Source organism: Symsagittifera roscoffensis, chromosome 3, assembly GCF_963678635.1.
Source record: "Symsagittifera roscoffensis chromosome 3, txSymRosc1.1, whole genome shotgun sequence".
NCBI classification, from domain to species: domain Eukaryota; kingdom Metazoa; phylum Xenacoelomorpha; order Acoela; family Convolutidae; genus Symsagittifera; species Symsagittifera roscoffensis.
The window spans coordinates 81,203,568-81,220,693 of record NC_087064.1 but is presented as its reverse complement, the minus strand read 5'-3'; the positions used below and the strand labels follow the sequence as shown (position 1 = coordinate 81,220,693).

The 17,126-nt window shown below is 36.6% G+C and overlaps 1 protein-coding gene across 6 annotated transcripts in view; it reads right to left on the bottom strand.

The window, feature by feature from the left end:
- The window catches only part of LOC134842224 (uncharacterized), a 62,576-nt gene that overhangs the window by 23,712 nt on the left and 21,738 nt on the right, over window positions 1–17,126 (bottom strand). For 2 of the 6 annotated variants that reach the window (XM_063858459.1, XM_063858460.1), the window contains exon 1: window positions 15,990–16,703. The exons of 1 other annotated variant lie outside the window; for it this stretch is intronic. In XM_063858459.1, the coding sequence (XP_063714529.1) occupies window positions 15,990–16,695 (706 nt within the window). In that variant the 5' untranslated portion in view covers window positions 16,696–16,703. Of the gene's footprint in view, window positions 1–31; window positions 822–5,863; window positions 8,459–15,989; window positions 16,704–17,126 lie in introns of those variants that run through there. 3 more of the 6 variants (XM_063858462.1, XM_063858465.1, XM_063858464.1) reach the window with 3 other exon arrangements.

Below are 17,126 nucleotides of genomic sequence, written 5' to 3'. Positions count from 1 at the left end.
AAATATATACTTTCAATAAGTAAAAACGTACTCCGTCAACCCCATTTTGGTAAACTCCAAAGTTGTGGGAGGTGACACTTCCTTCTTGGCAGAGGAAACTTTCCTGGGACTGGTGAAATTAGTGAAAAGAATAGAGGGAACGTCATCTGAAGACATCTTGAGCAATTCCCAGGGGCGAAAGCAACATTCACTATAAAACTTCTTCCACGGCTTAGTAAGTCGAGCGGATATGAACTCTAACCAAACTTCTAACAATAGCTTCTGCTGATTCAAAAAGTTTACAGATCTTAAAACTCTGTTTTACGAATTGAATTCAGTAATGATATTGAGGGGTTTACCGATCAAACCAGGGAAGCTTTGTATAATTGTTATTCCTAACAAATAATGGCTTATTTTTCAGATCGTTTTATAAACCAGACGAAATTTTGCATAACGAATAGGATTACTGTTTTGTATGAAATTGCCCATCAAATTGAGTTACTCGCCACAATACACGCAGTTTGACGAATCAGTTAAGCGAAAGGGTCAAAACAGTGATCAAGGTGATAAAGTTTGTTTGATCACAGAGCACAGAGAATAGCTATTTGAACTTAGGCTTCAAATTACATTTCAACTCTTATTAAGAAAATTGAAATGCAGATATTTTGTTTTAAAAAGAATTAATATAAAATAAGAAAATAATTGTCACAATAAGAGATTACTCAAATTTCAGACTCTTTGAAGCAATACTCAACATCAAAAACTAACCAAATTAGCAGATAATTTCAAAAATTTGGGTCGAATACTAGAAATAGCCTCAAACGGACAACAAATTGAGTTATCAGTCCGATCACGCAATTAAACTTGAGAAGTACTCGAGTTTTAGGTCAAAGTGCGCAAAATTATAAAAATCTAATTTCAACCCAATTTTGACACTTGGACCCAATTCAAGTTCAGATCCAATGGGTAAAATAAATAACCCTCCACTTAAGTGTTTTGTATATAGAAGAAAAACAGAATGAAGTTTGATACAATAGGCGAGAAGGTTGGAGAAAGGAATCTCGTCGATCAACTTGGTCAAATTAGTATCTTTGGCAAAATATTTGGACCAGTCAAGATAAACTGACATTAATGATCAATACAGACGATATGCTACTGTACATGGTAGCAAATCCTAGACGTCAATAGTCCATTTATAGCTCAAGAAGAACAAATCTAGAATTAGGACAGCATCAAAAATCATTTCATGCAAACGAATAGTTAAACTTGAAGAAACTTGAGGATGTTTGCGTTTGCAAAAGTTGCACAAAACCGTTTTGTGGGTAAAACCAACATGGCGCCTCAAATTTTCCCAAAATCAAATAGACCTAACTTTCTTTACAGTTATCAAAATTATTGTCTGACTACCTTCTTCAAAGACCAGGGAAGTCTGCAGACTATACATTATACAAAACCAAAAAAAATTTTCTGGTTTTTCATATTCGTGTCGTTTTTTTAGTGCAGCGTGATTAGAGGAACTAGATGAAAGCTTAGATGATTATTTAAAATTAGGCATAATCGACTAGCTCAGTATGCCAAGACCACGTTTCACGTAATCAAATAAAAACCAAAAAATCCAGCAAAGACTTAATTGTTTCTTTGAACTCCTTTTGGAATTCAAACGAAACATATTAAAGACGGTTGATGATACTCATCATGAGCCCGGTGTAAGTTGAAACGAAATCAGTCCCTGACCCATGTTTTTGCAGCACTCCAATTTACCGAATAAAGGTTCTAAATATAAGCTCCACATGGAACACCATTAGGCTTGCATAAATTAAATTGCAACAACATATGAAGAGATAAACAGAAAGCCGTAAAAATAAACTTGAAAAATGCCGAAAAATTAGGTATAAGAAAAAGAACAAAATAGCCTTCATCAAACATACCCAAGGCAGTAACGGAATGAGAAAATAAACATAAGAAAAAAAACTGACGAAGCGGTAACAACGTCGAAAACACCTCAGCGGAAACCCTTTAAACCGGAAACAAAAACAAGTTAAAAAAGACACGCACGCCTAAAAAAACTTTTTTCATTCATCAAATGACGCAATTTAAGACCACCAGACCAATAAAAATAGGTCGAAACCTATTGAAACGATAGACGCAAACAAAAACAAAAACTTCGATCATAGGTTTGGACCATATTCATTGAAAAACCGAACACATTTTTTTAGTTGTTTTCTTTAAATTAGGAATACGTGGAGTGATTTTGGAACTATACAACCGCGTAGAAACTTAGTGAATAGGACATAGTCGACAACATTTGTCTTACAAAAAAGATGACAAACAAAAATTAAAAAAAAAAAGAAACACCCGAATACAAAGTTTCTCCTCATTTTCAAGGGTCCGAGCAAAAACTGGAATTTTACAAAAACGAAACGTTTGAAGTACAAACAACATTTAAAAATATATATCGACAGAGAGGCGAAGCTACGCTTCGCAAACACTAGCTAGAACACGACAAAATCAGCTTTATAAAGTGAAATAAGAAAAGATAGAAGCCTCGAATGGGTAAAACTTTGCTACGTATGGGCTTCGAACCTGCGACCTCAAGAATTTGAGCCTAACGCCCTCCCATTGCGTCCGCGAATGCTTAAAATTTGGCAAACACTAGTCATAAATAATGCAGCTACATATGCTAACAAAATGCCAATGCGAAAGTGGCGCCAAAAACAAATAGACACAATTTTGCGAGTAGTAGTTTGGAATATAAAAAATTGAAGGCATCCACACTTATTACGCATGTAATAAAAATTGGAAAAGAACAAACTATATTATGAACAAATTATAAATTTCCAAAAATTGCGAGATATATTGAGTTAGAAAACTTCTGAAATCGAGTTCTTATTATTGTTGTGTTGTTTGAATATTTTTTTTCACCTCATGTGATGAATTTAAATGTATCAACTATGTTAACTTATTACTATTCAAATGTCAAAGCACACGCCATCAAGAAGCCGTAAAAATGCGCCAAAAGTGGCACCAATATTTCCTACTTATGTTAGAAAAAAAAGTCGTATTATAACACTAACGCTCAGTTAAGTTCGCTAAGGGAAACAGGACAAATTTCGCTAAGGCTAAGTTCACTAAGGCTAACTTCGCTAAGGCTAACATAGTTCGCTAAGGCTAAGTTCGCTAAGGCTAACAGGTTCAAAATATCTCTGCTGCATTCTTTCAACACAGAGGCGAAGCTGCGCTTCCCTAACACTTGCAAGAACGCGACCAAAAAGCAGCTCTATCAAGTGAAATATAAAAAAGTAAAAAATAAGCCTCTAAATAGCAAAAACTCAGCTACGTGTAGGATTCGAAGCTGGGACCTACAGCAATTAAGAGATTTTGAGTCTTATGCACTAGCCACGCAAGCTTAACAACCTACAAACACTAGTCACGAATAAAACAGCTACATATGCTAATAACTACATCAAATACAAATAGACTCACAATTGCATGTAATAATTTGGAATATAACAAACTGAATGCATCTAAACTAACTTTGCATGTAACAAATCGCACGGCATAAAGCCACATTATGTATAAATTAAGCATTTCATAAAATTGCTAGATATATTCAGTTAGAAATATTCTAAAATTGAGTTTTCATTATTGTTATGTAGTTTGAAACAAATCACTTTTTTCGGTTCATTTGACGAATTAAAAATGCATCAAAAATGTTAATGTATCAGTATTCGAAGGTCAAAGTACATGCTATCAAAAAGCTGTGACGGTGTCCCAAAAGTAGCACCGATAATTACGACTCAGAAGGTTCTTACTAATACACTCGCATCGCAAGCGTAAACAAAAGAATTTAGAAAATGAGTACTGCGAAGTTATTTATGTGAAAAAGCCTAGTACCCGATTGCAAAATCCCTGCCTATCGAGATTTATTTAATTCAATAAATTTAATGAGACTTAAAAAGAAAACTAATCAGCAACAATCATTATCTAAAAACACCAGGTCAGTCATTCGAAGAAATTGAAACAAAAACAAAAAGCATGCCATAGTTTCCTACACATTGTATAATGAAACAAAAAACTTTGGGCACTATTGCTAATTATTTTAAAATGCACCTTACGGACAAATTTTAAAATCAGACCATGTGAAAAGTTTCTTACCTGAATTAACCGAGTAAAAAATCACCACGCTTAAGCTAAATAGTAAATTTAAGCAGTAAAACTATCATGTAAAATGCTGAATTTGATTGAATAAAAAACATTAAAAATGAAAAAAAAAATTATAGAAATAAAGCCAACATCGCACCAGAAAAAAAACATTAGGGTGCATAGGAAAAGGCAGACTGAGTGCCTTCTGATATCTAACCATCATATACTTTAATGAAAAATACGAGATAGCTAGGTACTTAAGCTGAAAACTGACCGATTTAAAAATTCTAATGTATCATCAAAATGAGTAATCCCATTATAATGGTTCATAGTGCAAACAAAACTAACTAAAAAAATGTATCTAAAAAATTATTTATATAAAATTGCAATTGACAGTGCATAATAAAACTTAATCGAAATTTTCATTTAATTTCCGAAAAATTGTGATCTCCGAAAAATTGTGAACTTAGTTTTTTTCAATTAAGAAAGCCACAATGGTTGAGTTAACCGGATGAGTTTCAAAGAATTATCTTGTAGAAACAAAACATCCAGAGTTATTCGACACCATGCTCAATATGGGGGGCTAGGAAATTAGACGACCGTAAAGAAACGGAATTTACGAACAACTAGTATTTACTCAGCCAAAAGCAAAAGTTAATTTAAGTCTGAAAACAAAATTCACGCAATTTGCACGCAAGTTATTGTCTAAATTCCGTTATTTTCTGATCGTCTAATTTCCTGTCGTCTAAGTTCCTAAACCCCCTCAATATCAATCTTTATTGATGGAACTCGAGCACCAAATATGAAAATTTCAATACGATAAACTTGATTCCTCCGAAAGTTGAAATATATGCAGTCAAAAGAAAAAAACAAGCTAAATTGCACCCTATTTACTTCTTACTTTCCAATGAGCTGGAGTAGACAAATTTCCATTTTTTCTCATGTATTTCCGATATTATCAATAGTTTTCACAAAGATAAAATAATAAATTTCGAAGTAAATTTCAGATACAAGCAAATCAAAGCTGGTTACAAACACCTCATAACGAAAAGTATTGATCCGCATTCTAAAAGAAAACAATTTAGAAAATACAATTTGTAAAATAGCCAACAGTGGTTGGAAAATTGTACAAGAACAAACGAAAAAAAAATTATTCAAAATTTTAAGAACATAATATTTTGATTTTTTTTGATAAAATTAACTCAATTGAAGAACACTGGATCGATGTCAGAAAAAAATTTATTCCGCTATGAAGTCTAAAAATTAAAATCCACTATCGATTTAGAAATCGTTTACGTTTTTTCGCGCCATATCCGAATTCATAATTGGAGTGCTATTTACCTAAATATAAAATTAAGAAACAGTTTATTTTGAATTGAACTCAAAAAGTGTATATAAAGTAAACTTAATGCATAGGTATATTCCTAAAGTCATTAATTTGTACGAATAAATTTCTGTAATTATTAGAGCATTTTAAGACTTTTTCCAGAAAAAAAATCATCAAAACCTATATAAGAAAACATCACTTCGTTGTTTTACACTTAAACACAGGTCAGTAACTCTATGTTGGTGTTGTTGTTGTTGTAGCTACATCGATCTCTGCTTCGAGCTTCTGATTGAATTAGAGAGATTGATTATATTTGATAGAGATAGAGAGAGAAATTTCGTTCCTGTCTGGCCATGTTGGTTTGGTCTCGTTAACTATGTTGGTCTGATTGAAATATATGTCTTAATATATTACCTTTCATTTTTGCAGGCATCGGAGTCGGTACTGAAAATCTTCTCAACCCATTGATATTTACGTGTGGAATATCATATGGTGAAAGGCTCTCAGACCGGAACTTTTCAAAAGTAATTCCCCCGCTTCCAGTTTGATTAGTCATTTCCAGGTGGGACTCCCATGAGTTATTTTCTGAATCATTGCGACCTTCGCGGTCCGAATCGGCGTCAGGCGACGTAATTTTAATGTCGCAAACTGGAAACGTGTTATTCGGCTGCAGTCGACTCATCTTCGAGTTGCAAGAAAACTTTCAATAAAACAACGTTTTAAATTATTAAGGAGCAAATCAAATTCTCCGCCGATGATTCAGATGGTATAACTTAACGCTTAAAGCTGAAGTGTAATATTGCAATTGTTGAATTTTAAACACTGAATGCGATGGATTTGGCTTATTTTTTTGGTAAGTTTAAGGCGAATTCCTGTTTTAAAATAGATGTAAAAGCACGCACTGAGTGTTAAATTACTTTTTTAATACTCAATACTCGGCTTCAAAAACAGCGCAGACAATAAAAACTGGGAACATTGAACAAAAAAAATCCACTGAATAGGGGGAAAATAATGATGGAATTATACTTCCAGCTCTACAAAGCCAGAAAACGATTTGACAGCTAGCGTCAAATGTGCTGAATTATTTTAAGATTTGACAGGATTCTTTAAGCAATTGAATCAAAGATGAAAGTAAAATCAATAATTTAGTCTCATTATTAGAAAATAATGGCAAAACAAAACCCAACAAGGCAGGCGAGAAAAACATCAGGGCTTTCAAACTGATGAAGTGTGAACAAAAGGAATAAAATTAAGATACAGCCCGGTGTGAACAAACCAAAATCGAGGGGTGGTAAACATTTCAAGGTACTGTTCATGCTGTTAAACAGGAAATTAGCAAGCTCAAGGTAGTAGGTATTCTTACCTATTTGAAAATAAATTTGTCGGAAACATACAAAGCACTAAAAACAAGTGAAAACTAGTACGTTTTGCGTCAAAATAGTGTTATTTTTTAGTAGCAGGAAACAAAGATGGACGTGATTGAATAAAATGTCCCGATTTGATTCAGCTAATATTTAAATTTTCTATTGTCACAGATTGAAAAGTTTATACAGAAGCTCCGGGGGAAACATAATTAAGCACGATGCCATTAGCGATTTATAAGTATCGATGACGCATGCCATATAGTCGACGCTGTTTTAAGACCTTTGTTTTTAATACCCACACGTTAACTACCTACAATCTTTCTAAATAAAACATTCGCGTCGCAATGGGACGGAACCAGTTTTTTGCCAGGGAAGGGGGTGCAAAACAATACGGAATAATTTCCAAAATTTTCAATGTTTTGGAGGTTGTCCCCGCCAAACTGTGCTGACCTGGATCACTTAAAAGACAAAAATGTCCTGATGTAAAAAAAATCTACACTGCATGTCACTTCATAGAAAACGTGCTGTAAATTTTGAGAAATTCGTTGATGGTTTTGATTAAAAAAACAAATTGGTTTCTAATAGCTTTAATAGGAAGCAACTAGAATGAATAATCGTCCAAATGTTTAAAATTGCAAGATGTGAAAACATAAGTTGGCGTATTTTCTAATTCAATTTGCTTGATTGATTTCATAACAAAAAATTGAAAGAAAAATAATAATACCATCAAAATAAACAGTAGCAAGGCTGAAAACATGAGCCTCAGTGCCTTTCAATAGAGCCGAAAGTACTCAAAATAAGTATTCGATTGAAACGTTTACATTAAGAAGAACAGCATCAAGTAGCAAAAATTGAGGTTGACAGCAAGAACTTAGAAATTACATTATATGTATTTTTCGAAATATTATGGTAATTTTCGCAAAAACCACGAACGATGAGACTCAGAAGTACAATGAGTTTTTCAGGTATTTTAAAAGAAAAAATTACAAGCCCTATGAAATAACATATGTAGAAGGAAATTTTGTAATGCACCAAAACAAATCAGGTAATCGTATAGAAATAAATAACCCAAGCATTTGCAGTTTCAAAAATAAAATAGGTCGATTTTGAGACAAAAACCCTTCAAGCTATGAAAGATAACTTCGAAAACCTGGCATCAAATTTTGAGGCTAATTGAACCGGGTTGAAGAAATTCAATAGCCAAGCAAATAAAGAAATATCCATGCAAATTCTGGTACATTTTTGGGGAAAAGTGGTAATTGAATCCTCCACTTTCTTTCGTAGATAAACAGTTTCGAGCGGACTAATTGGTATTGAGTGCGGGCTCTTATTTCCAATTTCCTCCTATGACGCAAGCAAATTAGACTTGAAATATTTTCAGTGATAAAAAATTATCCCACAATTTTTAGATGAATCCATTCTCAATAAATCGACGCTAGCCAACAATTAAGATGTTCATTCTATAAAAAACTAGAGTGAGCATTATACTCTTTGCATGAACATAATCTGCAAACCAAATCAAATTTCAAGAAACGAATTGACTCCAAGAAAAAAATCGCTCAAAGCTGATGAAGTGAAAACTTTTCAAATTTATAGCTCTGTAATAAGTTGTATAAACGAAGTGCATGTAATAGTTGTCATTTACTTCATGTTAAAAAGCTATTGAGCAAGCAGATAGAGCTCAAAATATGAACCAACAGATAGAAGCAACAAACACAGTACAAAATAGCTTCTCAGCAGCGCCTCCAACTAAATGCATAAATTTCATACAAAAGTCAATATCGGAATAATCTTTCTTTAGCATACTATAGAAATGCATAAAATATCAACGAAAAAGTTAGTTCACACTTAAAATTTCGAAAAGTAGTCAAAATTATTCAAACAGACTTAAATTTCAGAGGCAAAGGGCAGCTTGGTACAACTTGAGATGCAGACAGACGCATAGGCAGAAATACAGCTCTCGAATCCAGGGGGTGGCAGGGGGTGGTTGAATAACCACAGCAATAAAAAACAGCAAACAATTGAATGAAAGTGTCGATGCAATGCAAGTAAAAGGAAGTAGCGTTGTCATGAAAAAAAGGCTGGCCTTGTTCAATAATTTCCTCCTAGGAAGATAACATTGTTCAATTCCATCTGCCTTTCATTAATTTCAAATTACTACTGATGACATCAAACTAAAAAAGCTTTATTAAGGTATATCACTTTGTACATCGTTTATCCACACGATCTGATTTTGCGTGCAAAAACACCTGAATCAAACATTACTTCTTTTGTATTGAAACGAAAACATTATGAGACAAAAAGGTCAAAGCATCTTAAAAGAGTAAAACGAATTCAGCCCAAACGATTATCTTCATCTAACTGTTCACGGCGCATTTTTGGGCTATGCGCTTCATCTTGATGACATAACTCTTTTCAAATTCCTCAGATATTGTTTTCTGGTAATGGAGGCATCGAGCGTTGTCTTGGAGGCATAGAGCGTTGTCTCGGAGGCATAGAGCGTTTCCGATAACTTGAGTTGCACAAAAGCGGGAAAAAATCGTTCGGCAGTTTCACGTTATCATCTGCCTAAAGCGTTCAGACTGAATAACACACCATCATGTTTAATTGTGCTCTCAAGACTGCTAGAAATATGGGCTGATGAATTTCTCGGCATCAATGGTTTTATATGTGTCATATGACTTCATTCCATATCATGAGTTGACTTGATCAACTAGAGCTACAATCTCGACGTTACATTTGAAACAAGTGCGAACTAAACCTGTTGTGGACAGTAAACGGCCACTCAAAACCCAACCAACGGATTGACGGAGGCAGCTTGCCAAAACACACAATTTTTAACAAAAAAACATGCGAAAAGTCAAAAAACGGCCTGTGAAAAAAAAGACTGAGTGTAAAACAAATTATCAAAAATATTGACCATCGCCTTTCTGGGAGTTCAGCAAAGCTCAAGAAAATTGAAATGGCAAAACAACCCGAAAAAAGAAGATACTGTATTTGTTATCTCTAATTGAAACTACTACTGATAGCTTAAGACAAACATTTCCAATCAAAAATAATAAGAACGAAATGACTTCATTCCAGAAACGGCATAAATCGCATCATTAGTCGATAGAAATGTATGGAAAACTTTTGCAAATTGGCACACTCAGCCGCATTTTGCGATACACAATAAATCACATACATACCAAAAAACAGCCAGACGAGGTTCATTTTTCTATATTTTTTGTTGGTTTTAGTTATATATACCATTTGGATCGGAGCAAAAACATTGCTTTTTGGGGTGCTCGAACCTGCGCCGAACCGGTCTGCTCAATTATTAGACCACCCCCCAACAGGTCGTTATGTCGTTCAAATTACTCGCTTCTAGATTCTCGCTTACCTGCGTGGCAACATCCTCCGCCCTCAACAAAATCAGGACGGGCGCGAGTTTTGTCACCGGGCAGGTAAAATCACCATTCAAAAATTTTAGTGAGGCGTTAAGCGTTCTAATGCAGGCTAAATGATGAGAACCTCGGGAGTTAGTGGGCTCTACTGTCCACACGAAATGGCCTGTCTTAAGTTCACGCTCAGGAGAAGACTTGGCTCGCTTATTCCGACATGGCACATACTCTTGCCGACATGGCAACGTCTTGTCGAGTACTTCTAGCGATTTTTTAGGGATTTCAAGCATGGAATGGAACGCACGCGGGTAGGTCCTTGCCAGACGCTCCCTTGAGCCACCATGATGTGGCGCACTAGGTGGATTGTATTTCCACTTCATACCTTTGGGTACTAAGCGGCTGGGAGCCTGCTGATTCAAAATTTCAATGAACGCCAGCAATTCCTTGTCGGTGGCCACGAAATTTATGCCAATATCCGACCGGATGACAGATGGAAATCCTGGGCGGGCATTTAACCTCTCAATGCCCATCACGCACGTACTGCCATCCATAGAACGCACGGTTTCGCTTTGAACCACTCGTCCGCCATGCAAGTAAAGAGAAAGCCCCACCACTTCTCTGAGCTCCTACAGACAGATACGTGAAATGAGCCAAAATAAAAGACTCCGCAGCAACAAAAGGCAAGCTTTCGATACATTAGACGTTCTAGAGGGAGTTCCTACATCATGGAGTTGACATTAAGCTTTGTGCATTTCGACAGTTTCAAGATGGCGAATCGAGATTGAACAACAACGCGCATATAAATCAACGATTGATGATGTACCTGTGTACCGTGTACTTGTGTCTGCGGGATTATCACCAATTGCTACGTAGTGCCACTCATCAAGGGTTGTTGATTCTAAGATCTTGTCAACTCTGTTGACTACGAAGACCGGTTTCTTATCATCGGCGTGGAGCCACTGTAAAACAATTGCACTGTAAGACCACGTGAATGTATGGAATATTTGAATACTCAATGTTTCTTGAAGGTCTCCTCTAAGACGAGTAGCCAAAAATGCAGCTTGCAGCTTTCAAATCGGGATTAACAAGTATTTTTTCAACATTTTCGATTTCATAGTTATTCGGATTTAGTTCTTGAAATCTTAAGAATTTTGCTGATAAACTTGGTCAACTTGAACCCTCCTTTACCAAGCATCTCTACCAAGTCTCTCTACCTAAGTTAACGGCTTGTTCAGCATTCGAAAACGAGTCCAACTAGTCATATATGTAAAATTGATCGCAAACAGCTGCTGCGGCTTCAGGGTAATCGGACTACTTAATCTAAGCTGTCTGCTGTAGTGCAAAATAAATACACATTGGCGAGTCAAGTGCCCCAAATTTATGACGGAAGTATTCATACATCATCACATCTGCAGATGAGTCTTCCCGCCACAGAAAACGCAAAGATGATTGATCTTTGGGAAAGACTCCGACTCCGAGAGACATTTCCTCGATGTCGACTGATATAGCATAATTATGTTGACGGACAGCAAATCTGAACCAACAAGAACCAACTTCTTGAGCGAAAACCAATGAAACTTGGAAGCTCCGTTTAACACTCTTCGGTCCTTTTAGGGTTCATTTAAGTTGATGAATACCACTCAGGGTCACGCCGCGTTTTTGGGTTATGCGGTTCATCTTAAATGACATAACCCTTTTCCAAATCATCAGATACTGTTTTCTGATAATGGAGGCGTGGAGCGTTGTCTTCACGTAAGCGCTTTTTCGGTGAATTTAGTAGCACAAAAGCGTAAAAATAATCGATCGGCAGTTTTAGGTTACCAACTGCCTAAAACGTTCAGGCTGAATATCAGACACCATCACGTTTGATTGTGCTTTCAAAAAATCCTGGGGCTCTTTCATTGACTGATGATTTGGCATCAACTGTTTTGGACGTATCATATGACTCTATTCCATATCATGACTTGACTTGATCGATTAGAGCTGCATTCTCGATGTTACATTCAAAACAAGTGGAGACTAAGACAGTTGTGGACAGTAAACAGCCACTCAAAATCCAACCAAATGGTTAACGTGTTCAGAACTCAAGGAAAATGAAATGGCAAAACTCCGAGAGAAAAAAACGAGAGACCGCCGCCAACAGAAACTTAGTGCGCATGTCATTAACTTATAGTTTTTTATGATCATAATCCTATATATCAGGATACTATCATGCTTGACAAGTGTTGTTATTACTTGCTATTATCTTTTTTGCGAAATTTTAAATTAAGTTATTAGATCTTTTTATTTTCAATTGTGATAGCAGACCCACTGCAGCTAAAGCTGCTTCTGAAAAGTGAAAGCATTTATCTTTAATGGAAGAAATTCTAGAACAAATGTTTGTAGCATCAATAGATGGCTGGCTGGATGAATTGATCGATGGATCGCTGGATGGATGGATGGATGAAAGAAGAAAATGGATAAATGGATAGTTCGATGGCTACAAGGATAGATGGCTGTGTCGATGGTTAGATTGATGGATGGGTAGATGGATGGACCGATAGTTTGCTGGAGGGAGGGCAGAGAGAAATGGTAGCATCAGCAAATTTAGATGGCTGAATGGATGGATGAACAGCTGGTTGGATGGATGAATGGCTGAATGAACGTATCGATAGATGGCTAGATTGATGGCTGATGGATACATAGACGATTGTCTGGTTGGATACCTGAATCGATGGATGGCTAAATATATATAAATATCGATACATTCATGTAAATAAAAATATACGGATGACTGGTTGAATTATTGGATGATGGGTGGCTAAATGATTACATGGCTGGATGAAATCCTCGTTGGATGGACAGATGACCGAGAGCTTGATGCACGGAGGATTTCACTGGTGGGAGCAGAAAAGGATGGAAAGCTGGCTGAATCGATAGATGACTGGAGGTATGGATGGCTTAATCGAAGGCAGAGTGGATTGATGTACGATGGATGGCCAGATGGATTCAGGACTTGAAGTGCTAGTTGAAATGGAAGGATGATGGAGGGCTACGTAGATAGATAAATGGATGATTGGATAGAGATCTTATTCGATGAACGACTGAATAGATGAACAGATGGCTGAATGGAGGGTTTAATGGATGGATAATTGGATAGATGATTGAATGAACAACTAGCTAAATGGATGGGTGGTTTAGTGGATGGCTTGATGAATTGCTGGCTGGATGGATGGCCGGATAAGGGATGGGTTGGTAGATTGATGGGTTCATGGATGACTGGGTGAATGAATGGTTGGCAGAACATAGGATGGTTTGATAGATGGATCGTTGAATAAGAGGATGGATAGTTAGATGGATGGCTTGATGGATATACGGTAAGATGGCTTGATGAATAAATGGATGAGTAGATGGCTTAATGAATAGATGGCTTGATGAACGAATGTCTTCATGGATAGATGGGTTGATGAACCGATCGATAGATGATGAATGGCTAGATAAAAGGATGACTTGATGAATGGATGGATAGATGATTGGTTGGATGGATGGCCGGAAGAATGTATGTATGGATGTTATGAAGGATAGTTTGATGGAATGCTGGTTGGACGGATAGTGGATGGCAGGATAGATAGATGGCTAAATGGATAATGGCTGATTGGAAGGCTATATGGATGGTTGGAAGAACTGATGAAAGGCTGGATGGTGTTATAGATGACTGGCTAGGTGGTCTGATGGATGGATAGATGAGTGGATTGATGCATGGTTCGATGGAGGGATGGGTGGGTGGCTGGACGAATGGATGGCTGGATACCTGATTAAATGGATGGACGAAGGGTGGCTAGATGGATACCTGGTTAGATGGATGAGCAGCTTCCAGATTGGCTGGAAGAATAGATGGCTGAAGGGATGGATCAATGAATGGAAAGAAGGCTCGCTGGACTGATCGACGATGAATGGAATGACGGATTACTGGTCTGGATAAATGGATGGCTGAATGGACAGACGGCTGATTGAATGGTTGGAAGAACGGATGAATGGACGATGGTTTAATGGATGGCTGAATAGGTGGCTGGAGACATGGATGGATGGCTTGGTGGATGTATGGGTAGACGGCTTGAGAGATGTTTGGGTAGATGGCTTGATGAATTAATGGATGAGTGAAAAATGGTACCTTCTTAGCTAGAACATGTGAACAAAAGCAGCATTTTTTGATACACGGTAAATCACATTTAGGAGGCAAAAACCTCCCAGACTAGGTCGTTTTCTGTTTTATCATAAGTTTTAGTTAAATATATATTTAAGTTCGCGGCACAATAATTTTTTGGGGGCTCGAACCTACGCCGAACCAGTCTGCTCAATTCCTAGACCACTCGGCCAATTGGTCTCAATTTCGATCAATTTAATGATTTTTATATTCTCACTTATTTGCGTGGCAAGATCCTCCAGCCCCCAAGGAAGCGAGAATGGGCGCGAGTTTTACTGCCGGACGGATCATGTCCTCGTTCAAAGTTTTTACAAAGGCGGATCGGGTAACTCTGTCTTTTCCGAACTTAAGCGTTCTAATGCTGTCTAAAGGATAAAAACCTCGTGGGTTAGTGGACTCTATCCTTATTCGTTGAACCAACCTCATGATTCATATGCATAAACATCGGATCTTTAAAACTGACCGATTAGATAGCTCGGATAGAGCTTTGTAATTATCTAGAGCCAGAGTTTTAACTTGGAAATGAGCCGAAACTCTGAGAAAACCCAGAGGAAGTAGTCTAGCTTGCACGCTTATCGAACAAAATCGCCTTGATTGCCGCAAGTAACAAATTCTGTATTGAAACAAGAGTGCTCAAAGATAGGTGATTTGGTATATCACCTTTCAACAGCGGGCAATATCCTATTAAATATTTGTATCAGAGCACAGACGCGGAGCGTATCCTAAAAAAGAGGGAGGTGAAAAAAAATTACTTGAAACCATGGGTAAAAAACTTTATCTACAAAAAATTTATACAATTGTCTCAAATGAAGGTCATAAACAGTGTTAATTAAGCATTGATAATTGTTTACTAAGCGGCAATCAATCTGATAAAACTTGGGTCGACCTCGTAGAGCCAAAAACAAAATTGTTGTCACATGCAATTTTGAACAAAGTATTGTATTTCCAAGATGATACACATCCTTTTTGGAACACCAAACGTAATAGAAAATATTTTACCTGCCAAAACTCACTAAAAGAGTTGGCTTAAGCGATTAAACTAAAGATGAACCCATGAAATCGAGAAAAAAAATCCACAAAAAGCAGAATGGATGAAAAGGCAATTTAGAGAAAAAACTTTCAAGCAACTAATATGGTTTAAACCAGAAAATAAGATTATGAAGTTGTTCGATGAAAAACCATGAAAAACAGCACCAAACTTTATAGTTTGCGTTTGAAAACAAAACGTTTGCGTTTGAGCCGATAAAAATAAGGATGAAATCCTGGGATTCGAAAAAATGCAACATTTTTTCAAAAACTTTAATTAAAGAAGTTGATAACTACCTCAAATGAACCTGGATACTTTATTTGAATTTTCAAAAATGAACACGTCAGCCAGCAAGTCAGCCTGCTCCCAGTTTGTAAGAAAAATGTTTACAGGAAAAAAGTCTACTTCTTGGTTACAAGACACTTGAGCCGGATTAATTAGATGCTCACCCTGCACGTTGATAGAAATTGGAAATGATTAATATCCAGTTTGTTTGAGCAAAATTGATTAATGTTAAATGAAAAAAGTCTGGTTAAGACTTAAGTTTAAGAAAAAAGAAAAACTCCACCTGATTGTTACTCACGCGAAGGAGCCGAAAAAGTCCTTCTAAGCGATTTCTGTCTATTGAATGAAGCGGGGCTGACCAAAGGTCCCACAAGAAAATTGTCATCATCATCATCATCATTATCCGAGTTCTCCTCGGACCGAGTCGGGTTCTCCACACTTCCGTTCATCTCAGTTCTTATTGGTGGAGAAAAACTGCAGTCCAAATTGTTCACGTAATCGGAGCCCGACTGCAGTTCATACACAGAGTCGTTATCCGTGTTGATAATTAACCGCGGCGGATCGGATAGAGAACTGTTGAGTTTACTGTGCAAGTGGGAATTGGAACCACCCGGGCAGGGATAACTACCCGTATTGTTGTTTAAAGTGGCAAAACCACTGGTACTATTTTTGCAACTGATAGTAAAATTCAAGCTCTCATCATTGCAAATGGAAGAGGGAATGTGGCTGGAGAAAGATGAATTATCAATTGAATCTGACGGAATATCGGCACATGCATTAACCCAGGTGGCTGGAAAAACACTGTCTTGTTGATTCTGGGTCAGTTTAACCAAGTTTTTATTTGATTCTTCAGCCGATGCGCTTTGAGGCTGGAAATTAGAAATTGGATTATTGGTTGCATCAATAACTACAATATGTGAACCAAAGCTCCTCTGTTCAGGCTGTGTTGAGATTTTGGGCCTATTGATAACTTCTGCTTTTGACGACCTGTCAAAGTTTACCATGTTGCTTTTACAATGTTGCTCGTGTCCAAAATTGAAAAAATACTTTTTTATGATAACTTGAAACCAGGAAAGTCAAGGTTGACTAGGTAGTCCTTCAATTTTTATAATGGACGGAGCTCTGAAAAACGAATTGAATTTTTAACGGTAACTTGAATTCCACACAAAATCAGTTAATTATGCAGTCCTTAAAATTAAGAGAATCAAAAGACGACAAAAAAATTGAATACTGGATCTGTAAATAATTGAAGAGTTAGTTGCATAAAATTATGCTGAGTCGAATATTTGCAAAAAATCGATTTTTGCGATACCGGATAAGCCAGTCGCGTGAAGATTAGCCAAACTCAGGTGTCTAAAATACCAATAAATTTAAGCATACGATAAAAAAAGCGTGAAACAATAAACTAAAAGGACACAAACAACAAACAATACCG